Consider the following 27,457-nt stretch of genomic DNA (forward strand, 5'->3'; position numbering starts at 1 on the left):
CTTCTTGCTCCTGTGGGTTTTCTCCAGTACCTTCAGCACAAAATATTCAGGACTTCAGTGCACCATATACGGAGACAGCATTTCCTATTCCATACCAACCAAAAATATTGGAGATGATGACCTAATAAAGTAAAGACAGTATTCCTATCCTATATCTGAGAAACCTGGGGCTCAAAGAGGTGACTCTGTATAGGAGTTAACCTAGCAAACAGAGAGTAAAGCTGGGAATCAGGGTTCCATCTGAATGACATCAGATCAACACCAACCAAGTTCTGCAGAATACAGGTCCCTCCGCTTCAGAGAGTAACCCAGTAGGCTCCTAAAGCAACTGTTTTTCCTCACTCGTGCTTTTAATATCTCTTGTCTAATACCCAGATATAGCTGTCTCTTGTAAGACTATGCCGGGGCCTAGCAAACACAGAAGTGGATGCTCACAGTCAGCTATTGGATGGATCACAGGGCTCCCAATGGAGGAGCTAGAGAAAGTACCCAAGGAGCTAAAGGGATCTGCAACCCTATAGGTGGAACAACATTATGAGCTAACCAGTACCCCTGAGCTCTTGACTCTAGCTGCATATGTATCAAAAGATGGCCTAGTCGGCCATCACTGGAAAGAGAGGCCCATTGGACTTGCAAACTTTATAAGCCCCAGTACAGGGGAATGCCAGGGCCAAAAAGTGGGAGTGGGTGAGTAGGGGAGGGGGGGTATGGGGGACTTTTGGGATAGCATTTGAAATGTAAATGAGGAAAACACCTAATTAAAAAAAAAGTCTACAGAAAATGCCTGTGTCTTCCTCAAAGTCTCTGCTGTTAACAGGCATACTTCTTCCTTGTGTCATTTGCCTTTGGAGGGCCCCTGGCTCTCCCAGATAGGTCAAGTCTGAAGGTCCCACCTCCCCTGAGACTTAGCTCATTGCCTGCTTATTTTGTCAGTATCTCCTGGTATATCTGCTCCCTTACCCCAGTGAACAGAATAAAGGAAACAACTTCTATCTTTAGTTTTCTACTAATTGATACTGGATGTCTGGCACATTATAGGCATCAATAAGTAGTTGTATTTATAAGATGTTAATAAGAAATTGTGTGATTTAGAGTTTCAGTTTTGAATCTATTTATAGACATATTCCATTGTTAACATTTGTGATACTTGGCCAATTCTCATATTTTTTTAATTCAAAAAAAGTAATTTTTGAGGGTTAACTTAGGTAGAATTAGATTTCAGCTTGACACTTCACTGTGCATGACCCCCGTAAGTCTTTCATGAGTGTATGAATGATTGGGTACCTGTCGTCTGGATGTGCTGTTGACGTTAGGAAGAAATTAAACTTTTGCTTTTGCTTAACTGGGGATTTTGCTCGGATTATTTAAGTGTCACATTTCCTAGGTATTACATTCTAGCCAGCCTTTGAGATTTGATCTCTCTTCCTAGACATAAGGAACACAGGAGTAATTACCTGAGGGTCTGTTCTTTGTTTTCAGTTTCCTCATTCTCCATTAGATCTTCTTATTGGTTTCCTATTAATTCAAATTATGGAAGAGTCTATCATTAAGACAAAAATAATCAGTTGACAGATATTGATAGCAAACTGAATTGTAGTTTGAATGATATTTTGTGTAATATTGACTTTGTAGATATGAACACATTTTTAAATTACTCTTATCTATATCATTCTCTTTCCTCCCTCCTCCTCACCTCCAACTCCTTCCCTTGTTTAATTTCTATATTGTCCATATATATATACATATATATGTATATATTACTTAATACATAATACACACATATGCACACATAAACATGCTTAAACCTCCTGAATCCATTTTGCATAGCTCTTATGTGCTTGAACATAGAACTCCTTTTAAGGAAAATGTAGTTTGGGATTTGTTTTGAGTGAATTCTAGAGCACGCTTCTTTTAAAGCTGAGACAGTGCTTTAGGAACGCTATGACCTCAGATGCTCTTTTAGTTGTGCTTCCTCTCAGCATCCATTGGTACCAAAGTTAACTCTGCAGGCTTGCTCTAGGGCATAGTGAAAGCAAATTATGAAAGACAATTTATTCAACTATGTCTTTTGGGACTATTGTGAGTTACTACAAGGAAAGAGGTTTTGTTGTTGTTGTTGTTGTTGTTGTTTGTAAGCACTATGAATTAGTGTAGGGTGGGACTAGGTGAGAGCCAGATAAACCTGGATATGCCACCCCCACTCCTGTTGTAATAGTGATGGCCTTGGAAAAATTACTTTCAAGTTTTTTTTTTCTCATGTTGGGAAGATAGCTTAGCAGTTAAGAGCACATGCAGACTTTGTTGATTACAGGAGTTCATGTTGTAGCATCCATATCAGGCTGATCACTCATCCTTGTAACACTACCTCCAGAGGAACTGTGGCCCTGATGGGGCCTCCACATATACCAGCATGCTTGTGGGATCTCTCTCTCTCTCTCTCCCTCTCTCTCTCTCTCATTCTCTCTCTCCCTCTTCTCCCTCTTCCCTTTCCTCTCCTCTAATAATTAAAAATAAAATAAATCTTAAAAGAAAACTTCCCTATTCCCACTGTTTGTGGACTTGTGTGGCAATGATCACCATGCAGTTTCTGTTGTGTACAAAACCATCTTCTAATAATCAAGTGTGATTTCTAGCCATTTTTAAAAGGTAAATTGTATATGACTAATCTGATTTCCATAAAATTTCAGAATACTTGTCCATAATAAATGTGCTATTGTCATCTAAAAAAATACCTTAAGAAATATCACACACACACACACTCCTTGTTCCCACAAGTTATCCATTCATCCATCTACCACAGAAAAAGATTATAAACCCCTACATGGTAAAAACTCCAAATACAATTATTACATGGACAATTGAAGGACAGGTTGCCTGGCTCCCAACTTGTTCATCATGTAGCAGAAAAATATAGGTGTGCCAATAAACAAATTAATAGATAAAGGGATAGAGGCTCCGAGTCAGCTCCTTGAGTACAAACGTTGTTCTGACTGACTGCTGTGCTTGGCAGACACAGAGGGACATGATCCAGAAAGGTTTCTCATGCCGAACGGAAGCTTTGGGATGGATTCATGAAGAGTAATGCAGGAAAGGCTACTTCAGGCATAGCGAGCAATATGAAGAAATGCTCAATGACAGATATTTCTCAATCAAACCATCAAGTAGGACAAGCTCCGGGATCTATGACACAGCCTAGAGGGAGTGCCAGGAGTGCCATTTGTTCTGACACTGAGAGAGCCCCTGTATTTCATGGCTCCCATTTGAGAAGAACCAGTGTGCTTTTTGTACCTGTTGGTTTCCACAGCTCTCTTGTAAGTGTGTTTTATTATCAAGGTCTTCCAAAGTGGAAACTAAGATCCCATATCTATATTTCAAAGCATTACGCAGAGTCAAAGAAGCAGTATTGAAGTCCAAAAATTAGGATACATTAAACTAAATAGCAGAAATAACAATGACAAAATAATGAAGGAAACAAACAAGCATGCAGTGTGAAGCATGGGCTAACCTATACTACCTGATAAGCATGGGCTAACCTATACCACCTGATAAGTCACTAGGAGTTTATGAACATTTAAATTTAACCTTGTTAAAATTGAGTAAAATAGAAATGTTGTTGCTCACTTTTGCTAGCTATATTTCAGGTGCTCAGTAGGAATGTGCCACTGCTCACTGCTGAGCTGGACAGTTCCAACACAGAGCATATTCATGTTCAAAGATCGTGCTACTAGACAGGACTCACCTAAGCACTTTAAATGTATTAACATGTATATAAGAATGCTATGAGGAAGGTGATTTCTAACTGTTTGTATGTAAATACTCAGGCATAGATAAAAGATTTGAAACTTAACCAATGTCACAGGAAGAATGAATCTTTAAATCTCCATTATGTCATCCACACAGGTTCTATGTAGTATACCTATTATTCAGAGTAAAGGAATTGTATGAGTTAGGTCTTCTGCAGAGAAAATCTGCAGTCTTTATACAAGGGTCTTTATATGACTCTTGCCATTTGGGGACCTTGCTGTTGTCCCAGAGTTTCCACACAAGGCTGGCAGTCCATGTGGAGCTGTCTTTCCAAGAATGCCAACCTACCTGCCAGCTTACTGGAACAAGTTTTGGATTTACTTGTCAGCTCATTCCTTCTAATGACCTAATCAAAAGTTGATAAAATCTCAAACCATGTTCAAAGTTCATCTTATTTTTCTTCTATGAAGAGTCTCAGATTATTATGTCAAGAGAATAAACCTTTGTTAGGGCACCAGCACTTAAGACTCAGACTCAGTGAATGCTCATGTGAGTCAAAGCTCCACCTCTGGGCAGCATGCGATGACTCTCATATCCCTGAAGTTCAGTTCTTTCAACTTGTACTGGAATAAAGGGTGTAGTGTTGGCGGATGCTTGCAAACTCAAAAGTACTGTTATGTAGCTATAAAATGGGCCATAATTATAACACAAATGCTAGAACTTGGGTTGTTTTTCTTCCATATAATCCTATAAAAATTTCAAAGCAGTTGTGGTTTGATAAATTACAGGATAATGGACTCTTAAATCATAACATTTGCAGAGTCACTTTTTTTCTGTTTGGAAGTATAGTAGGTGCTTAATGAATGTCCATATGGAAGATGGATGGGGTCAAGGGGGGAGGTGGGCAGCTCAGAGAGGTAAAGAAGAAAATTGGCCATTGTTCTAACTTTTCCTTTTAAGTTTTGTTTTTAAACATGTTGCTTGACATGAATCATGTCTGAATTTTGAGGACAAAGAGTCAGTAAATGGAAATCCCTAAATTTGTTCCTTGAATAAGGAACAGGAGTAAGCTTATTTTCTTGCTATTGGTTTTTCAGTCATCAAGAACTTCAGTTGAGTAATTATCATACGCTAGACAGTGTGCCAGGTTCAGAGGACACACAGTTGAAAATGTGACTACTTTTTGTTGGTACTTATTTCTTCAGCTGCTAATCCTTCTTCTGAGGAAGTCAGGATAAACTGAAAGTTGTGCCCCATGTACAAGACCCTACCCAGCATTGCTGAAGGCTCTGCTTGTCAAAATCTCATCTACTGAGGTGTTTCCTGAAGTGCACTACGTGCATGACCTGTGGTTTCTCTCCAGATGGTGAAATGTTTACTCAGAAAGTTGAAAGCCTGCAGCACTCCTACCATCTCTTACTACTTTCTGAGTGCATTTGGGCTTCTTGTCTCTGGGGCATTTGCCCCTCTAAGCTCTGCATGGCCTTAAGAAAATGAAAATGGCCCTATTCAGATTCAAGTGAACACATGAGTGCATTACCTGTGTGCTGCTGTTCAGTTCAAGATGGCACCTGGTAGGACAAAAGAATCTCCCCTGAGAAAAACTGGTAAGAACAGCTCCTTGCTGGTTCAGCCCAGTGTGGCTGTTCTCTGTGTCTGAGGATCGGAGCCTAAGGGGCCTGAAAGGAAGAGTCTGTTATGTGTCCAGTGGACAGAAGCCCTGAGTTTGCTGTGTATTGAGAGCAGCTGAGGCAGGAGCATCATTTGGTTTCATTCTGTCATTTTTTGAAAAACGGGACAAAGTCAAATTTGTAGTGGAACTGGGGTTTAATAAAACTTCGATTTTTCAAACTGTTGACTCGGACACTCAGTGTGCTCTATGGTACACAACATTCCCCAGATCGTTTACCTTATATAAAACAATTGATTTGAGACCACATACTGAGAAAACAAGGACAAATCACAGGCTTCGGAGTCCCAGAGAACAATGTCAAATCTTGCCGTTGGTTTTTGTATCTGTATTTCCCCAAATGCCAATTACCTGAAGGCTCTGATGCTTTGTTTCCACATTTATTAAAGAAAAATAAGATATATTTACTGCTTAAGGATTTTTTCCAAATATGAACCATTTGCAAACATTAAGTAACAGAGTATTTAAAGAGCTAAGCATGGTACCCAGATTGTCTTAGATATCTGGTATGTTTGCTTGTCCCAATGGAAGGATATGGTTGATCCTTTAAAGGTAGTTCAGGGAAGGGTGTTGTCATCAGTGATAGGAGTGAAGAATGGTGATGTTGGTGACAAGTCACCTGCACATTAGATATCTGTTCTAAGAATATTGTCTCAATATCAATCAGCAAACCGATTTTATTATTTGTCCCATTTTATAGCAGATATTTATTTTCAAATTCCAGTGTTTTCTTGTTTTAACTTTCTAGTTGTTCCATTCTAAACTTAGATAAATTTATAGTGACTACTAAATGGAGAGGAAACAAGTAAAAATGTTTTCACAATTTTCTTCTTCTGCTATTTTTTAGACTTCCTAGAACTGAATGTCCTTGTAATGTTCGGGTTGCCTAGACTACATTCAAATGGAACTGGTTAGAAAGGTCCATTGACAGCAGTCTCTGTGAGAGCTTTGTTACACTAAGGACCAGTAGTTGTCAGCTTCCTTTCTGTCAAGACTCTCACATCAATATCTTTGAGACCCCAGTATTTTAAGTTGAATAGACAGTAAATATTAGCTACCTGGTCTTAGAGAAAAAAACACAGTCTTCATGGTGAAAAGCCAACACTTGGCAGTCAGGTGTTCTTACCCCCTGCTTCCAGTGCTCCATGCCCCAATGAAATTTCTCCTTCCTAAGCCTCAGTTTTCTCATTTGTAAAATGAGTATAATAATAGTCAAATCAGTTAGTAAGTTTTTTTCAAATAAAACAAAATCTAGCTGTACAAGGTCGTGTAGCAAAAGTTGTTCAAATTTGCTCTTTTTTCTTTCTTTCTTCAGATTTTTCCTGTTCCAAAGTTCTGATGTCCTAAACAAGGGACTCAGAAGTCAGTCAGGAAGACATCAGTATTATGTGTTTGAGTAGGAATTTCATACACAGAAATGTCAGCTAGATATTACACTTCAGAAGCTAGCACCAGTTCACCAGTCAGGGAAAGAGGAATGAGTGACTGTAGTCTGAGTGTAGTGCACTCTAGAAGGTGCTGGAGCCACAGTCTAGAAAGCTGAAGTCCTGGAAAATGCATCCTTCATGTGAGCCCTGGCTTGGATGAGGGCATTACCTTTTCTCCAGCTCCTACATCTCCTGCAGGGCTAATCTGGACCAAGACTGTACATTGTAGCCCACAGGGACAGCCTCTGTTTACAGACTAGAACAATAGACTTGATCTGCAAATAGGCCTAAGACCATTGCAGGTTCAGGCCCCAGGGCTAAAGCGACCTTCTCACTGGAATTAATTTACTGTGCTGACCAACATAGAGTCTTTGCTGCTGGGCTTCTGAGCAGCTGGGCCCTGAAGGTGTAGACTTAGGAATGATGTTAGAGCGTGTTACTGCTTCCCCTGCTCCTCCCCAGCTCCTTCTCTCCTGCTTTGTCATGAAGCTGCTGCTATCAGTATCTGTAAACCTGTTGCCTGATGTGCTGATCCTACTCTGTCTGTCTCTGGCCAAGTCCTGGGGAGTTCAGAATTTGAGCCTCTGGTTTCTCCATGTGAACTAGTCCTTCTGAGTTGAAATTCTCCATTTAAAGTTCTCTCTGCTTTACCAGAGGTGAGCTTGGAAGTGTAAGGTTTTGTTGAATTTTTCATTGTATTTATAAGCGAAGTTACTCTCTATTCATGCCTGAGGTAGCAACTATTTGTAGTCCCTGGGCTACTAGGCATACAAAGAAGACAGTACTAGCTTCTTACAGCCTTTATTGGAGAAATTTAAAAATTCAAATTTGAAAATTTGAAGTTTCTAGTACCTTGTCCTCCAGGAGTCAAGGTACATGAGAATATTTATCAGAGAGACTGAAAATGACCTAGATAATCAGGAAAGTCTGTTCTGAAAAAGTAATATTGAGTCAAGAATAAACAAAAGTTCACCTGGGAGTGTGTTGAGGAATAGCATTCCAGGCAGCGGGAAGAACATGTCTTGAGTTATGAATGAATGGGCATCCTTTACTGTAGATCCAGAGCAGGGTGGAACAGAGGTCATTAGATGAGATCAAACTGTTCTCTCTGCCTGCCCCACCCTCCTCTTCATATTGAAGTGATGCAGGTTTGCCGGTCTCTGGCTTCTCACTGCATACTCACAGTATGCTATGAGTGTGCACCCACAGTGTGCGCGCACACACACTGGCTCTTGATGTCTATTTGAGTATATGAAGATAAAGGGGGCTCTGTAATTAACCTAACTTGCTCTGCAAGTACCAAGGAATCCAGAGAAGCTGTGTGAAAGCCCATTTGTCCTCTTGCTGAGAGTTTCTCTACTCCCTGCCATTCTTAGAACAGGGACTTGTCTTTCACACCTGGAGCTTTGGAAGGCCTGGAAATAAGAATGGAGACATGAGGGTCTTAAAGCTTCAAGCATCACAGAGTTCCGTTGCTTCCTCCTTTCATGACCCTGGGGTACCATATATTCTAAAGGATCACATGACCCTGGGGTACCAGCCAGAAGAGCTTGCTTTTTACTAGCACTTTGACCTTGGACCTGTCACTTAACCTCTGAAGATCTTAGATTTTCCTTTGGTGTCTGTTTATGGCATTAATTATACCGTCTAGACAGTGTTAAAAGGAACTTATCCCTGTAATACAAAGAATAGACAACGGTATTTAATGGCCGTAGCCCGTTTCATGGCTGCCATTTGTATGTGTATAGTTAGAGTTGGTCTTATTCTGACAAGGTTAGATGACATATATGGACTAGAGTAAGGCAAAAACAGAATATACTTCCTAGTTTGCCCTTGGCTAGCAAGTAAATTTTTGTTATAGTCGTTTGTTTGTTATTTTATATTTTTTAACTTGAGACCAAATATGGGATTCTTACACACTTATGTATGTTCCCCTTTCTTTAATAAAAAGTATTTTTTTTTTATTTTTGGCTTGCTTTTAGCTTTCTTACACACACACACAAAATCTCTTTTCTTAAGAACATTCTGTTTGGTTTTACTTTCCCACAGGAGTGATTGGGGCAGATGTGAGAGGTCACGGGCTTACCTGTGAGGGACAGCCAGTGACGTCAAGGCTGGCTGTCATCTGTGGAACATCATCTTGTCACATGGGGGTAAGTGCACCACGTTGAAAGGCAAGGCCACCACAAACAGTGGAGGCAGCCCAGAGCCCAATCCTGGAAACTACTGGCTCCTTCGCCTCTCCATTCTTTCTGTCTCCCCCTTCCCTAGCACCGGCCTGACCGATCTTGCCAAGCCTCTTTCCAGTGGCCAACTTGTTGAAGAAAATGGAAGGGTGCTCAGTGAGTTCACCTGGGCTGCAGAGCTGACAAAGCCCTCCAGACATCTCTCCTCAAAGGGTGGCTAGGTCTCCCTGCGCACAGGTGTCTATTTTCATTGGCCACTGAGCTCTCTCTCTCCATCCATATAAATCCATCTCCCTGGGAGTGTCCTGATGATCTATAGAATCGGGCTGCATATCATGACTTCAAAAGAACACTGATAAGCAATTTTCACTGTGCTAATTTTTCTCCATGAATGAGTGGAAAGGCTTTCTCCAAGATTGCAGTAAAATTTAGTGCCTGCCCTAAAATTTATATCTTTTTTAAATGCATGAGTCTGAAAGCATTCCATTTCGATAAGTACCCATTTCTACCATATTTTTATTTAAAAGTCATTACTCTGTTAAAGTGAGATGGACGACTCCTTGGATTTTTCCCAGATGAGTAAAACCAAGGAGAAAGTGGAGGAGGAGATGAGCAGAGAATGCAGGACACAGGGCAGAATCTCAGCAGTGAGGGAGCGCAGCTCTTAAATAACTGCACTTTTCTTCACAGGCAGCTGTTTTGATTCAATAATATTCTCTGAAACTTTCTCTTTTGTCCTGGCTATTAAATTCTCAGAACAAAAGGATAGCAAAGACTTCCCCATAGCTGAGATGGGCTTATGGGTCCTTGAAAGCAGATTAAGTTTGAGATCGCTGTGCTACACATCTGATCTATGCTAGGCACTTAGTCTCACCCTTAGTCTCTGTGTAGAGATGGTTCCCAGTCCCACACAGGGTCCCAGCTTTCTGCAGAATATAGAGTTTTCTATCCGCTGTCTCCTAGCGTGAGCACTGAGAGAGTGCTTCTCTCAGAGAGCATCTGTTCGAGGCCAGCCTGTGACTGCCAGTCTTGTTTTTATGGAGCAGAGAAGGAAGAGTGGCTGACTCAGAAGGGAACTCTTGGTGGCAGAAACTTTCCCGATGTGACACTTGGGCTGAACTTTAAGGAACTACATTTTATTTCAAGCTTCTCTGAACTCTAGGCACTATCGTATCTTTTTGTTCCCTTTTTGTTGGAAATAGACTTTTTTCTTATATAATATATCCTAAATACACTTCCCCTCCCTCTCCTCCTCCTAGATGTTCCTCACCTCTCCTCCCAGCTGGATTCAACCCCTTCCTGTTTCTTACTAGAAAACAAACCGGCTTCTAAGTGATAGAGATAAAATAAGATTAAAACCAAACTCACTGAATAGGATATTACAAACGGACAGAAAGAAAAGAGCCTAAGAAAAGACACAAGAAACAGATATAGAAACAGAGACACACTTGTTCACATACACAGGAATCCCATTAAAATACCCATAAAACTGGAAGCCACAGTACGTGTTTATGTTTGTTCGTGTGTTTATGTGAGCATGTTTTGTATGTGTCTGTGTGTGTATTATATGTCCATATTATATTATTGATATATATATTATATATTATATATTTTAGTATCCTTAACTGGTTTTAGAAGTCTCACCCACTCACTTTCTACAGCCCTGTGCTAGAAGGACAAACCTAAAGAAGCTAGGCCTTCTTAAACCAGAAGTGTGGAACAGTAGCCAGTTCTCTTTTCTCTTGACATGGGTCTAAGCTGCCAGTGTGTCCTCACTGAAATTATTAAAATCTCTGCTATCTTCAGTGGGACACATCTTATCTAGCTTCCCGAATCAGAGTCTTGACACTTTTGCCCTCTAATTCAGACTTGCACACAGAAGCCGCCCCCACGGATGGGAGTTGCCTCCTTATAGCTTCCCTCAGTGCCACTGTCTCTTCACCGGGTGGCACGAGAGCTTTGTCTACTGTATCCTGGTTTTACAAATTAGAAAAAGGAGGCAGAAAGCTCAAGTGCTTCCCTCAAGGTCACAAAAATGGTACTTTCTGGAACAAAGACCCAAAAACACTCTCTTGGTTGTGGTTTCAGAGATCCAACTTTTTAGTGCTACTCGATATCATGTGTTCTTATCCCATGCCCATCCCAGAACAGAGAGATTGTAGGCATTTTGATTTCCAGATGCAGGTTGTAAAATCTCCTAGTATCGGTTCAGTCCCATGATCTGAGTGAACCCCTCAATCTCTCTAAGCCTCAGATTCTTCATCCATTATATAAGAGGCAAGACTGCCTGTACCAGAGAGTTTGTGGGTAACATGCATTTTATCTGACCGTGATGTGCAGTTTCACAGACACTCAAAAATAGTAATGATACTTATAAAAATGTCCCCGTGACATAAATAGTGCACATGAGACAACTGTTGGAGCTTTAACAAACTTGATGGGCAGCTGCAGTTGGATACAGTGAATGGCAGTCATAAAATGTCAGTTTATTGTCTTTTGTTGGACTGAAAGTATAGTCCCCACCTCCACCCCGTTTTGTACTTGCTAGTGTGAAGAGGCCTGTAGGCTAAAGGGATTAATCATCAGCTTTAATGCTATGTCAGGAGGGTTAGACTGTGGTCTCCAGTACCTTTGATCTCCCTCAGGTGCTGGGAACACAGCAAGCGGGCAACAATAACACGTTTGTGAGGTCTAGGAAAGGATCAGGACTGAGGAAGCACTCCCAGGGAAGCTCAAGGACCCCTTTGTTGTGGGTCTGGCAAATAAAACCACCAACTGTCAGGGAAAATTCACCAGCAGTGAGAGAGCACAGGTACCATGAGGGCTCTGGGTTTGTCAAGAAGTGGTTTTAAATGTGACCTGAAGGGTTCACCTTTTTCCCATCTGCCATTTCTGATGTCTCCAGCTCAGTGTTTAATTGATGAAGAATTCCCTGGTATATTTTGTGCTGGTAAGGTTGCCTCTTTCGGATTCAGCTCAAAATAACAAATGAATAAATGAATGACCAAGTAAGTGAGTATTGGTAAGTTCTCAGAAGACCCTCATCTCCTGGTCCCTGTTACCTCTAGGAATGGGGAAAATAGGCCTGAGGCAGAACACAAGACATTCTAATCCGGCCTTTGATATTTTAGAAGACACAAGTGTGGGCTGCACATTTCTCTTCCCTGTGTGCGTGATTTAATTAACAAGGAGGGAACGTTGTTCTTTTGTAACTTCATGAAGGCAGAGCTGCTTGCTCAGAGTTAATCACTACCAACTCTTCAAAATGCAGGATCACACACAGCAGAGGTTAGCTGGAGGCCAAAAAGTCATAGGGTCAGAGGGAGCTAATCCCTGCCCCTGCTCCAGTGCCCCTTTCAGGAGCTGTCAGGTCATGGCAGCTAGCTCTCCAGTTAGCTGGTCCAATGGGAAGGAGTATTCTCCACAGAGCTTTGGTGGAAGCTGGGAGGTAGAAAGATTTCTCCATCTCACATGAACCTAGAAATAGGAATGTTCTAGCACTGAGTGAATGCTGAGTCTCGAAGACAATGGCTTCTTTTCTATCCGCAAAGGAAACACAGGTAAAATACTTAATCTCACAGTTACTCTTCTTTCTTTGTTATGTCTGGTTAGTGGTGTCTTCCCATAGCATGTAGAGAGTTTAGTCAGGACAGTTTTATGCACAACCCTGGCACAAAATGGTAGGTATTGTGTTACCATTTAAGATGATTCTTTAGGGCTAGCGTATAATCCCTATGGTAATGGGTTACAATTGAAGATATCACAACAAAGTCCTCTTTAGTTTAACATAGGAAATGCTTAGAGATATGTGTCCATAAAGATTAGTAAGCATACACGCCTCTGGTTCAGTCAGCTCAGAGGGCAGGAAATGTACAGATATAATGAAATACCTGGGGTCAGGTATTTTATAAGAAAAAGGACATGTTTCACTAATAGTTCTTAGAGGTTGAGGGTATAATGATGACATTGAATTTGGTAGGGTGCCCCGTAGCAGGAATACTACATTGTGATTGGGTTGGTGGCAAGAGTGTTGGTCAGCTGGAGAGATCGTATGGTGGAGCATAAAAACAGAGTCAGAGAGCATCCATTTTTGCACTCTCTGCTCTCTTCCACTAAAATAGATCTCTAGAACATTCCATCTCTGTTCCCTACCCGCCTCCATACCTTCTTTAACTATGCCCTCACACAGAGGGCCTGATCTCCTCCCCATGTCTCTGGAAATGTCTCAAGAAGCATTTAGATTGCCCATAGTCTGACCTCCGTGCTATTGCAAAAGATAGATGGAGCCCATGGCTCTGGGGACTCTGGGCCTAGACAGACTAAAGGCTCCCTCAGACCACACCATGTTGTTAGAGCTGGATAGTGTTGCTAATTGCTCACTGTAACTAACTCAAAGGACCTGAGGAAAACCCTCCCCACACCTCCAAAGCACAGGGTAACTGGCTCTGTCTAGGGATGCTACACATACGCAGCGCCTTCCAGGGAAAAGGGTAACGCTTATTAAACCACAGTGAGAGCTGGGAAAGCAGATTAGTCAATAAAGTGTTCACCTCCCTGGCCTGAAAATCTGAATTCAGCCTCCAGAACCCATGCAAAAATACCAGACCTGGGCAGTGCATTAATGACCCCAGCACAGGGAAAGCAGAGACAGTAGGGACACTTGGGTTCACTGAGCGACTCAACCTAAAGTTGTTGGTAAGCTCTAGAACAATGAGAGATCTTATCTCAAAGGAAGTATATAATGTTCCTGAAGATAACTCCTGAATTTATTCTGTAGTCTTCACACACACAGGTATACTTACATAACACACACATATACACACACATTTTAAAAACCAGAGTCCTAAGATTCATGGCATCCTTACTGGAATGGTGAGAATACCGGAAGCCAGAAGTTACAATCCACTGTGGAAACATTTGATCAGTCTCTTAAACAGTAATACCTGCTTGATGGCATAATCCAGCCATTTCATTCTCTGAATGCTGGGGTGCACTATCTAGCACTAGGATTCTGGAAGCCCACCAGGAACTCGACAGTCAGGTGAAAGGTCAGAAACAAAAGCCCCACAAGAGTCTGCCTGGCATCTAGTCTGAGCTCATCTTCCTTCCAGAGACCTCAGCTTGCCCTAAGGAACTGTTTAAATAGTGAAGGGAGAAATAGAGAGCCATATTCCAGATTATTTCTGATAAGCCCTGGGTATTTGGGAAGTGGGGTGGCAGATGTGTTCCCCTCCCAGAATCACAGGGAAAACAGCAGGGGGTTGAAAGTTCTCGATGACACTCTTGGTGGAGTGACAATAACAACAAATATTTATCACATTTTATAATAGCCTGTGAGGATATATCATCACAACTTCATGCAGCTGTCAGAGTTATCTCATCAGTACACAAAGAACAAACTCAGTGAAAGAAGCTAGCTACCAAGGGCACAAAGCTAGCAAATACTAGCTAGGTTTGCAACTACAGCTATGGAATTCCAGAGCTCCTATTCTGGGTTCTTAGTATAGATAGGAGACAAGCTGGGGGTTGGGTTGGCTCTGCACACAAATATTTTGCGGGAAAGAGGCAAGACTATCATGAGGCATATCTTCTCGAAAGGGGGACAGGATCTGTAGAGTTGGGGCTGGACTGCTGCTATATGACAATGCTCCATTTGCCCTTCTTGCCAGCATTCCAAATCACTGTCATTCAGGAGGCCACTAGCATAAAGATTACAATAAAAATAAACAGCATCACTTGTCACCATCTTCCCCTGGGAAGACAGTGTTTATAAGACTCTACGTAATCTCCTTTTTTCCCCTGCTGGTTTGTGGTCAAGTACTAAATCTGGCAATTTGAAAACAGGGCACCAGCTTCCCAACTCATGGAAATGGTGTTTTGTTTTGTTTTGTTTTGTTTTGTTTCGTTTTTTTGTTTTTTTGTGGAAGAGCATAAAATGAAAAACACATTGATTTATTTTCTGCTTTTTAAAAAGTGGGTTAATACTTCTATGACTGCTGAGGGGATAGGTACATTTTGTATTTGTAATGTTGTAGATAGAACAAGTATGTTAGTAGACTACAGTTCCTCTTCCTAAAAAGAGAATATATTCTTCTTACCACTTTCCTATCACATACATGTTAAGCACTCATTGTCTTATTTGTAACCCCAGCAAATGTAGTAATCATTATATTGTGAGGCCGGTGTTCAGATAAAGGAAATGAAAGTTAACGAGCATTGAGATGTAGGGAGAGGAAGAACTGGGCTAAAACCATAGCATAGGAAGTCCAGGCTCACCACACTGTGATATTTTCCTAATAGTTCTAGCCCAACTGTCACTTCCAAGAAGCTCTCATCCCTTCCTATATCACCCTTAGTTAGCTGTGCTCCCCCATAGTCCAGCAGACATACTTCATTCCGTGGCTTCACAATGATCCTGAATCCTGTAGGAGATTGTTTAGGTGCTTAAGTGCTCTGTCCTTGTGACATATGTAAAGATTTAACACATAGCTTAAACATCATAAACACAAGACATACATTAATGGATGATAATTTCTACCCCTAGTGAAATGGATAGTAAACATCAAACCGCAAGTTGAGGGATGTAAAATCTAAGTCTAAAAAAAAAAAAAAGGAAAAGAAAAGAAAAATACATATTTTTAAAACGGTACCTCAGTTTATGCATTTTACTGTTGTTACAGTTGTTGCTGAGACAGGTTCTCACTCTATAGTTAACCTGGAACTCAGTGTGTAGACCAGGCTAGCATCAAACTCACAGAGGTCTTATATTATCTGTCTCCCATAGGCTAGTGTTAAAGACTTGGGGGCACGGTGTATGATTTGTAAAGAATAGGAATGTGTTGGACAATAGGTCAAAGATGAGATATACATTTATGTTTAAGAATAATGACAGCTAGGATGTATTGGGTACAAATACCAATACACTGAGTGTATCGTTTTTCCCTAGGTAGTCTGTATATAGAATTTCTAATTATAACAACGTATTAAAGTCCCTTAATGGACAAAACATTCACAGCTCTATAATAAAGATGCAGATGCCATATTTTTTCATCAGAATAAAGTTTAGTGCTAATATATTCAAAATAAATAGAACTTAAAAGTCTTAAGATGGGGTTCCCATAAAGTACTAAATAGATTACATTTCCCTGTGTAATATATGATGGAAGTGACATCATAGAGACTTTTTTATATATTCTTTGAAAGATACTCTTCTTCTTGATGAATATCTTATGAATGTCCCTGGGACCAGTTTGAGCTGTGGGGCATGCTCTTAAAAGTCTGCCAGACCCTGAGAGGAACCACACAACCATAGAGAGAAAGCAGACCCCGTGAGCAAAGCCCCAGTGATGGACAGAGGACTTGTTCTTGGTGGCTGTTTAGTTTTTCTTGTTTATGGGGTTTCTTCTTAGAAAGAAATAAAATAAGAATGAAAAAAAGAATTTTTTTTTCTCAATGCTTTTCAGTGTAGGAAGTATTTAAGGAATTCAGTGCCCAGAGGCAGTACAACAGTAAGAACAGGTGATGTTTTCTTTTCTTTTATTCCTTTCTTCTTTCACAAAGGAACTGAGGGCTTTACTCCATGTACCACGGCTAATAAGCGAAAGGGTAACAGCTTGGGTGCCCATCTACACAACCCCTAAGCTGTTTTCATGGCATCCTCTGTTGCTCCATCATTGTTAGCTCAGATTTCAAGGGTTCTATAGCTGATCAGAGTCTGGTTTGCTACAGGAAGGACTCCAGGTTACATGTCATTAGTTGTTTCCCTCTCTATGTTTTCCATTGAGCCGTAAGCCAGTGCAGCTCAGCTAATAGGCACATATCAGACCTGAGAAACTCCAGCCCCAACCATGAGGGCTGATTTAGTAAGGTCTTATGGAAAGCAGTAGATAAGTATCTCTCACTTCATTTTACTTTATTTCATTTATTTACTTATTAGTGCCAGGCTAATACCCAGGGCTTTGTGTATGGTAAGCATGTGCTCTGCTAGGGAGCCATGCCATGAGCCACAGGGTCTATAATTGTAGTGTCTACAAAGGCTGTAATGGGGGATTCAAAAATGCCTGCAACAAATGTCATAAGAGGACAACCGAATCTTTCCACAACTATTTTTCTCCGTCCCTAGCAAAGGATATTTTATATAAACGAGAGCCTAAATGTATGATAAATGGTTCTAAGAGTGAAGTAAATGAATAAATATTAATAAAATACGAATAGCATCAAGCTGAAGAGCCCGTCCCTGGTTGGTGTTGGGCACACTACAGGAATCTCTCAAATCACTATCCTTTCGAAGATGTCCTTTGGAAGGCTTAGGTCCAGCTGTTCTGAGGAGCCATGACAGAGGATCTGGTAAAATCTGCTAGCAATTAGAGACTGTGGAATTTTTATGTTCTCTTGAATAGTGAGAGAGACTGTTTGTATCGCTCTAAAGACAAACCCAGAAACCAAAGTGCAGATGCACCAGGGCACAACAGGAAACCACAAAAGCCTAAGATCTTTCCATGTAAATAAGAAGCTGGCCTTTACTTTTGAATCCACAGTGCAGAGTGGAGCACAGTTGTTAATCCAGCTTTTGCACAGCTCTGCTTTGAGCTTGAGCACAGTTAAACCATGCCACAGGATAAAAAGCACTTAAAAATGCTTGTTTTGATCAGCAAGCTTCATTTGTGTTAGTGAACAGTTTGGGGACACAGGTGCAGTGTGGACTCAGAACCATTAATTGGTCTCCCTTGTTCTTTTTGCAGTGATATTTGAAACCCTACTTCCCTCCACAAAGTTATATTAATCCATATAAATGCACGGGACATTTCCTGTTGACAAGCCTCTCTCACATGTCCCATCCTGGGGCCTCTGGTCCAGGTGCAAAGTGGAGAAACAGTGGTAACAATTCCCATACCTTCTTGTGTTGTTACCTCGATCTACATTTGATCAGTCCTATTACACTGGGAAGTAAGTAATACCGTACAACTGATCATAAAGTTTTTGTAGATAAGGAAAATGTGGTAGAACAAAAACCCATAGGTTTTGTTATTAGGTTGGCAGACCTATGTTCAATATAGAGTGCCTTAGCTCCAAAGTACCTTCCTTGTTCAACACCGACTGCAAGCCAGGCATGGGGCATAACGAAGAGTAGAAGTAGCCCTTGAGTCAGTTATAGTCCAGAGGAAGAGATGGGGAGGAAGCGTAAATTGCATAATCATGTCAAAGTACATTTAAGTATGCATATGCTCAACACTCTACCAATTTCATTCCTAGATAAAATCTTGGGGAAACTCCCGCACTGTGAAACAATATACACAGAGCCTTTTTAATACATCATATATCATACTATCCCCTGTTTGGATTTCCATTAGTAGAACATATTGCTAAACTATCATATTCATATGCTGACTTACATGTTTAATGAATAGACTGCATCTACATATAGTGGATAAGTGCAACAATTATAAAGTAACACAAAGAAGAAATGAGAGAAGTAGGCACAAAAATATTGCATCCATGGAAATTCTAAAAGAAGTAAAAACAAATGATGAAACTTAGGAATTTGGGCTGAACCTAGGAAGACAAAAGGATAATTGCCACAGATCTTAAAACCTTAGTGAATTCTATTTGTTGAAGGTTTTGGCTGTGTAGAACATAACTGCTTTCAGAAGTGGTCTAGAGGAACTGCCATTTGTTGATGAAGGACACATAAGCACTTAGTATTTTTTAAGATGTTCTGTAATTTTTAATCTCCTCTTCTAAGAGTGATATGTGTGCTGGAACCACCATGAAAGGACCCACCATATGGCATACAGTGGTATACCTTGTTTGGGGTACTATGGAGAAGGCTTTAATAAGGAAGGGGTGCTTCAATTGGTGGACTGAATAACTGACTAAGCATAGTTCAGTCGTGATGGGGAAGAGTGTGTATTTGGCACTAGCCAGCAATGGAGAGAAAAAAAGAGTGCAACAGTAGATGTCTAGAATATTGATAGCATTGGCGTAGGGCTGGAGGGAAGGCTGAAATGAGCAAGCTGGAGAAGCAGTGGAAGAGAATGAACTGGGACTGTGAGCATCCTGTTAAGGCTTGCGATCAGCCTTTAATCATAGTGGATGATGGCTGGGTTTACCACACATGTAAGTAGCTGCAGTTTGCTGCACATATTGAAAAGAGATACCTGAGTGGATGCTAGGAGGGCAAGTAAGGGATATTAGCAGTTGGGATGAGAGAATGTCAAGGTTGTTCATCTGAGGTTGTGGTAAGAGGCACTTGAAAGATGTTTATATCCTATCAGTAGTGCTTAGGGGCAGCAAAATCAATATGGCTAGAGAACAGATGTAGTAGAGCTTACTTGGGCAGAGAGCAGATGCAATAGAGGTCACTGGGGTAGAGAGCAGATGCAGTAGAGGTCACTTGGGTAGAGAGCAGATGCAGTAGAGGCCACTTGGTTAGAGAGCAGATGCAGTAGAGGTCACTGGGATAGAGAGCAGATGCAGTAGAGGTCACTGGGATAGAGAGCAGATGCAGTAGAGGTCACTGGGGTAGAGACCAGATGCAGTAGAGGTCACTGGGGTAGAGAGCAGATGCAGTAGAGGTCACTGGGGTAGAGAGCAGATGCAGTAGAGGTCACTGGGGTAGAGAGCAGATGCAGTAGAGGTCACTGGGGTAGAGAGCAGATGCAGTAGAGGTCACTGGGGTAGAGAGCAGATGCATCAGAGCCTCCTTTGCTACATCAGCTCAGTCTCTTGACAAAGGTAGAAGTGTGAGAGGCAGTGGACTGCCTGGATTTTCTTGGACTGAGTACTTATGAGATACAGATTGTTCTTACAACATTATCTAATATGTTTTTAGATCAGAAATTTTATAATTTTGGCCCTTGGCTCTTAACAAAGATCCTCCCCAAAAAGCAGCCATGCAGACACAATTATAGTTCGGTCTTCCTTCATCCTGCTTCAATGCCTAACCTGTGTATAACAAAGAGGAAGTGTCAGAAGCCCAAATGAAGGAGCCTTGTGTGTGTGTGTGTTTTGTGTGTATATGTGTGTATACGCAAGCTACCATGTGCTATCATGACTGTGCTTACTCATATAAGGACAACATGCTTTACATTGGAAATAGCTGGATGAAGAACATATAGAAATGCCTTGCATATTTTTAGCTATTTTCTATTAAGTATAAACTCATTGTAGAATTGAATGTTTTCATAATTCAGAAAGGAAAAAATGGGTGAAGGAAGGTGGAGTAAAACATGAGTGCGAAGGGATGAGGAAGCCACGTGAAGACCAGGCCTGTTTATTGTAACTGTCCTGATAAGTTGATATGTCACTTATTGTACCCCATTCAAAATTCCACTTGCGGATTTGCTTTAGAATTTACTGTATGGAATACATTGTATAATTTGAACAGATCGAGGGTTTTGTTTTGTTTTGTTTTCCTAATAAGAATTGTTATACAACTGATTATACTTTTCTTCTGGTGCTGGGAGCCAGAAAGCTAAGGTTGTTACTATAAGAAATTTTCACAAACTTAGTGGCCTAAATTTAACATGTATATATGTATACACACACACACACACACACACACACACACACACACACAGAGACAGAGACAGAGACAGAGATTTTAGTGTTTCTGCAGGATGCAAGTCCAAACTCAGTTTCACTCAGCAGAAATCAAATATCCGAAGGGCTGTGCGCCCTTGGCAGGTCTCCTCCCTTGTTCAGCATTGGTGGCTGATGTGTTCCTTGGCTTGTCACTATACCGCTGTGGCATATGTCACTGTGTCTTGGCTTCTGTGGCATCACCTGATCTTCTGTCCATCAGCTTCTCTACAAAGGTCAGTTTGTCGATATTAAAATGCCCCTCCCCATTTGTTCAGAATTATCTGCCCATATTAAGAACTTTCACTATATTTACCAGTCTTCCACCCACCCCACTTTTAGCTAAAAGTAACAGGTTAACTCAAAAGGCAGATGCTCTGTGAAGGCTTTGGTGAAGCAATATTTTCTCTGACACGTGGGTTAGGAATGATGCAATTTAGGTGAAGATGACAGTATGAATTGTTTAGACTCATAAGTTTTGTCCTTTCCTTTTATTATTAATGTGTGTGTGTGTGTGTGTGTGTGAGTGTGTAACTGTGTCAGTGTATGCCAACTGTATGCAGATACCTGCAGAGGCCAGAAGAGGGTATTGGATTGCCTGGAGGTGAAGATACAGGAGTTTTTGAGCCACTGGACATGAGTGGTGCATCCAAACTTGAGTTCCTCTGCAAGAGCATCAGGCATTCTTCACAGCTAAACTATCACTCTAGCCCTGCATCTCTTCTTGTGCACTTTGGTCTAATTGTGTTTGCCGTGCCCTCTGGTATAATGTTGGTCTATTCCATTAATAAAAAGTATTCTCATCTAAGACATACTTAAAGTTTCTTCAGTGATGTTGAGGTGATGTAAAAATAAGTATATCTTTTATGAATTGAGGAGATGATTTCTATAGTGCTTAGAACAGAATATCAGTGAGCCATGATTTAACTGCACGGAAGGTTCTTCTGGAAAGCAATGCTCTGCTGCTGCAGAGCTCTATCAAGGGAGTCAGCCTTTCTAGAAAAGGGACTGTTGACACTGTTTCGTTCCCGATGTCCAGCACAGAACTTGGGACTTAACTGGGCATTTGGAATATATTGAATAAACGGATGGGAGACACTTGATACTTACATGTTGAGACCTAGGAAATTCCTTTTGCAAAGTGAGTCAATGCCGGCTCTTTTCTCGTCCCGTATTCCACAAGTTGAGCCAATCATGATACTGTTAATACCTCTGTCCAATATCTGGCATGGCCACCGAGTCATGTGACATATGAAGGGATGAATGAATGAGTCAATCATGCAGTGTTTTGCTGCCAGCTATTAAACTTAGCTACTAAAGATGGTGAACTCTGTCTGAACTGAAGCCAGCTGGTTAAAGATGATTTAATAAGGAAAGAAATAAATATTCTCTTTAATGGAATAATTGCTTATTTCATTTTCTGCTTAAACTTGACTATTCATCTCATGCTGTACTCTTAATTTATATATGTAATCCTGAAGTATTAAAACTGATTATTTTGAATTAAGACTTTGTGCTCATAAATAATTGTCTATTATGGGACGAGAGGGCCCCAGATTCTGGTATTAATTGGAATAGGGTTGAATATAGTAGAAAACTTACGTTTACTTTCCTAAAAACCTAGCTGGATGCCCAAGGAATTATGCTTGTAGATATGCTTCTGGGAAAATAGCTGGAGAAGGCTAGTTGCTATAAAGCAGGCAGTACAAGAATACTATAATAGTCCCAGCTCTTTCTGCTGGCTGTAATATGTATATATGCCTCTCTTTTCAAGTGTCATTTCATGTCTTATTTCTGTTATAATACCCAAAGTTAGAAAGTTTGCTGACTTGGAATTTTCTGCCTATAGAAGAGGGGAAGTTAACTCACAGTGGTTCTCACAACTCCATCTGCCTTCTGTCCACCATGGATATTCTATTCTGACGACATGTAACAAGGTACCATAGTGATCTTTCTATATGAGTGGATTTTAAAGGCTCAGAGACCAGATCTCATGCGCAAGACTGGCTGAAGTATCAAGAAGTTTCTCTCAAGATACTCTGGGCATGTAAAATGGAGGTGAAAATGTCAAAGGTAGTGTCTTACCTAGGGAAAGAAAACAAGACTAGCTGCTCTTTCCTCAATAGTAAAACTAAAAGCGCAATTGGGGTACATACAGAAGAAAATGAAAAGCAGTATGTCTAGCTCTTAAAGAGGACACCATAAAAAGATCCACTGAAGGACAGGGACCAACCCCCAAATGGGGCTGAGCCACCAGAAAGTCCACCAGGATTGGGGAGCCACATGCGAGGGCCCTGCAGTGGATGGGCAGAAGCACATTCCCTAGAGTCAGGTTTGCACCATGCTCCGAGGCAGGTTGAAACCGGATCATAGACACATTACCCTCTAATACCTTTCTTAGAATCTGTCCCCTGTGGGATGAACTCAGTCACAGCCAGTGCAGCATGAGGTATGGCAGAAGCCCCTTTCTACAATTCTAGTCTTAAGTCTAGAAGTAGCTTTGGCTACACAAGGAGGAAGTTTCAACTAGGCAGCATGGGAATTTGAACTGTTAGTGCAGAGTGTGCACATAATATCTGGAGGTGCCCCAAGGACTCTAAGTTGTTTACTTATATGTTGCTGCTGCTGTTGTATGTGTGTTCATGTGTTATAATGGGGCATGTGGTGCATGTGTAGAGAATAATGGACAACTTTGTAGAGTCAGTTCCAGGGATCAATCTCAGGTCTTCAAGCTTATACAGCAAGTGCATTTATCTTGCCTGAGCTGTCTTTCTGTTCCTAGACTTTTATTTCTGAAAAATAGAGAGAATGCTGTTGATCCATCTGAAATTTCACCCTGGAAATATAGAAAGGAGTTGATGGAACAAATGTGACAGGAAATGGAGAGGAGATAGAGAAAGCCAGGCTTCTCTGCATGTCCATCACTAGGAAGATGCTTCTACAAATGATGCACACACAAGGCTCTGCCTCATCTCCTTCTATCCTCCTGTACTGAGAGATCTCATTCTCTACTTCATCCTATAAGGCTACAGCATAAGGCTGGATGAGATTGGTGGTACAAGTCTTGTAAACTCAACACTTTGGCGGTTTAGAGATTGTGAGTTTCAGATTAGCCCTGTCTCAAAAAAAAAGGGGTAGAGGGAAAAAAAATTCTACAATATGCTGTAATATCTCCTGACCCATTTCCCTTTTTTCTTCCTGGACACTGCTAGGTTATTCTCATCACAATAACCAATGAGGTCTCCTCAGTCATAGCTCTAATTATATCCTTCCTTTGCTGAGAAACATTCAGTGTTTTTCTATTTCATGGAAAATGAAAGTCACTGACCTACAGAAGACCAAGCAAGCCCTGTAACATCTGGCATTCTTACTACCTTCAACTCCTATCATGCTTCATTTTCTCTCCATTCCTGCTCTGGAAAGTTGTGAGCATTCTTACACATTTCTACATTCATCATACCAAAAATGGAAAGAATTCTTAGAGCCATGCTCTGCCCTGTTCAGTTAATACAGCCAATGAATACTTGAAAAATGACCATGGTGTAAGGGGTTTTGAAATATTTGTACTCCTTCTCATATTGACTTGAATAAACGTTGTTATCTCAACTTAGTGTCAAGAAAGAGTGAGTTGCCCAGTTGTATAGTGAGCAGTAGACTTGTCTTTGAACCCATTGCTACGCGATTAACCCTGTTCCTTCTTCTTTCTTAGCAATTGAATGAACATGAATTGTGTTCAGCAGCTAACTTTGTTACAGCACAAGGAGCGCTGCTGTGTGTGATGTTGGCCATTTACTCGATGAGCTGTCAGAATGGAGTTACAGCAAAAACTTAAAAGGATTCATACCCAGTACTCTTATTTGGGCAACAGAATAAACTCATGTGTCATTTGCCCCTTATCTAATCTGTAACACAAACGTGGCACTCTTGACACTCTGTAAATTCTGAATGAAATGCCAGATTTGCAGAGGGATAAGCACTGGATGAACTTACGAGTTATCTTGATGGCTGTCCTTGCCTGAGGATCCAAAACCATCTTGCCATTCTGGAATGGCATTTTATAATTCATGCTTGTATCTGTGATGTTCGGGAGCTAGTCTTAGGTCAATGTAAGGAGGTAGGAAGGTCTGGGTGGGCTATGGAGGGGCCTGCTCTCCAATGTAAGGATCCTATACTATCCATTTATTACCACTGAGGGCAAGGCTATTATCATGTTCTTTGTAGTTCTATGTAACTATAACTGCAGCAGCTTTCTTCTGACCAGACTAACACTTAAAACTAAATGAATGAGGCACTGTCTGGGGAAAGAGTCTATAAAAGATTACTGAGTGATGGTTTTGGTGAATTGTAAGCAAGTTGCTGACCTCAATCATACCATATACATTGTTTTTTTTTCAATATTGGGGCATCAGAAACCATAGTAGCCCAATAAATAAAAGGGAGCCGTTATTTCTGAACTTGAGTGTTTCGTTTTACTTTATAGATTGTCCACCTTTTCTTCTAAGAAAAGTTACTCACCTTCTTTTTGGAGGGGACTCAAGAGCTGTTTTGAAATGGCTGAATCATAGACACAAATGAGCACTATGAGGCTGTGTGGAGGTTCAGTGGTGATGCATTTCAAGTAGGACAGTTCCACAGTGAAAGACCTTCCTTAGTGTTGGGTACATACACATAGCCCTCCTCCAGGGTGGTAGTCAGACTGGTGTTCTTCATGGTCACTTTCACCAAGATTTCCAGAGCAGAGAGACTACTTGGTAAAGCACAGCTATCCCAAGAAGATGACATCCCCAAGATGAGATTTTTTTTTAGTAAGGTGAGAGATGAAATGTTTGGCCAGATGAAAACTGAATCTGGGCACTAGCAGGTTTAAAGCACTGGCCATGGCTCCTTCCCCTTTTAAGTGTCTAAGATTAGCCATTTAAGAATTGGCTTTGTGCTTGAGTTGGATGGATACATTAAAAGCCAATGTCAAACCAGCAGATGCGGTACATTCAATCCATGAAGAGGCAAGGGATGATGGGGAAGAAGCTGGGTAGATGCCTCAAGTTAAGAGCACTTGCTCTTTTCTAGAGGACCCAGCACCCATGTCTGGCAAATTGAAACTTCTCATTAACACTTGCTTCAGAGCAGAGACTGCCTCACCTGGGGATCCCATGTAAAGCCACCAAACCCAGACCCTATTGTGGATGCCCAGAGTGCTTTCTGGGAAGCCTGATAAGGCCATCTCCTGAGAGGCTCTGCTAGAGCCTGATAAATACAGAGGCCGAATACAGCCAACCATTGGACTGAGCGCAGGGTCCCTAATTGAAGAGTTGGAGAAGGGACTGAAGAAGCTGAGAGGACTTGCAGCCCCATGGAGGGAGCAACAGTGTCAACTGGCCAGACTCCCTGGAGTTCTCGGGGACTGGAACACCAACCAAAGAGTACACATGGAGGGACCCATGGCTCCAGCTACATATGTGGCAGAGGATGGCCTTGTTGGACATCAGTGGGAGGAGAGGCTCTTGGGCCTGAGGGTATTGGATGGCCCAGTGTAGGGGAATGCCATGGAGGGAAGATGAGTGGATAGGTGATTGGGGAAGGACCCTCATAAAGGCAGGGGGAGGAGGGATGGGATAGGGCATTTCTGAAGGGGAGTCCTGGAAAGTGTCTATGGATTTCTCAGCAAGAGGAGAGAGGACACACAGTGCCACACTGTGCAGCTGCTCAGAAGCTGCAGCTGGCCAAGAAGGAGCTCTGTAAGCTGCACTTACATAGCCCGTGACCTCCCAAACTGTCAGGCAGCAGAGCCAATGGACATGCCATCAACAGACTCAGATGAACCATCAGCTCCAATCCTGTAGACAACTGGCTATAAAGTAGCCAAAATGAGAATAGTGATTATTTCTCCATTCAATCAATCAATAAAACTCACACTCGTTCAGTACTATTCCAGAGCCTTCAGATCCTTCCCTCTGCCTGCCTATTCCTTTGTTCTTAGGAATGACATGATTTTACACATCTTCTGCTTCATTGATGATGACCCAGACACTGAGAGTCTGGTGACTCCATAGTGAGTTTTCTTATATTTTGCTTGTATTGCAGCCAGAACATGGTGTCTTATGCAGCTTTGTCCTAAGAACTTAGACCTCTGCTGAGGTTCTCACGACAATGTATTGCCATTTTGGGATTGACTATCAGACATCACAACTCCTGAGAAGTTAGCCAAAGCCAGGATGGTTTTCACCTCTCTCCCCCAAGTCTAAAAGGTACTCAGGTACTCAGTGGAATACTTACAGAGGGCCCCTGTTCTAGATAGAATTGATTTTCAACCTCTCTGAGTAGTTCTTTTGGTACTTCCCTGCCTCTTATCAGGCAACTGTTCTGATCTTTCAGAAACCAAGACAGTTGCTTTGCATCTAAGATCTCAGTTAATGGCCCTGAAACCCTAGGAGGCAGCTGTTATGTAAAGTCTCCTGGGGTGAGGAGGGAGCATCAATTAATACAAATGCCTTGAGTGTAAACATCAGTTATCTTCTTACATCAACCCATTAGAGACACAAATTGAAAACTGAGCAGTCTTCGTGGTTCAGCATAAGAAATGAGACTCAGGTTTTTTTCCACCCAAGCCTACTTCCATTTTCAGCTGCTCCCTCCCTCATGGAGACATCTTTGCATCTTACAAGGATTAACGAGACTTGTCTGTACTTTGAACTCAGACAGAAATGTGGATTAAATATTCCCTAGTAACATAATAAAGAGTACAGGGAGTCATAGACTCAGCACATGGCAAGGCAAGACTGTCTTGAAGCCTGAAGAGATGAAAAAGGACAGCCCAGAGTTGCTTTCTATTC

At 41.4% G+C, this 27,457-nt stretch overlaps 1 protein-coding gene across 26 annotated transcripts in view; it reads left to right on the forward strand.

Annotated features, from left to right (window-relative positions):
- The window catches only part of Fggy (FGGY carbohydrate kinase domain containing), a 369,460-nt gene that overhangs the window by 203,036 nt on the left and 138,967 nt on the right, over positions 1-27,457 (forward strand). For all 26 annotated transcript variants that reach the window (XR_001784213.1, XM_017320430.2, XM_017320429.1 and 23 more), the window contains one exon: positions 8,911-9,014. Coding sequence is in view for 25 of the 26 variants with exons in the window: in XM_017320430.2 (XP_017175919.1) it covers positions 8,911-9,014 (104 nt within the window). In the remaining variant the exon portion in view is untranslated. The remainder of the gene's footprint in view (positions 1-8,910; positions 9,015-27,457) is intronic.

This window comes from Mus musculus, chromosome 4 (genome assembly GCF_000001635.26).
Source record: "Mus musculus strain C57BL/6J chromosome 4, GRCm38.p6 C57BL/6J".
In the NCBI taxonomy this organism is placed as follows: domain Eukaryota; kingdom Metazoa; phylum Chordata; class Mammalia; order Rodentia; family Muridae; genus Mus; species Mus musculus.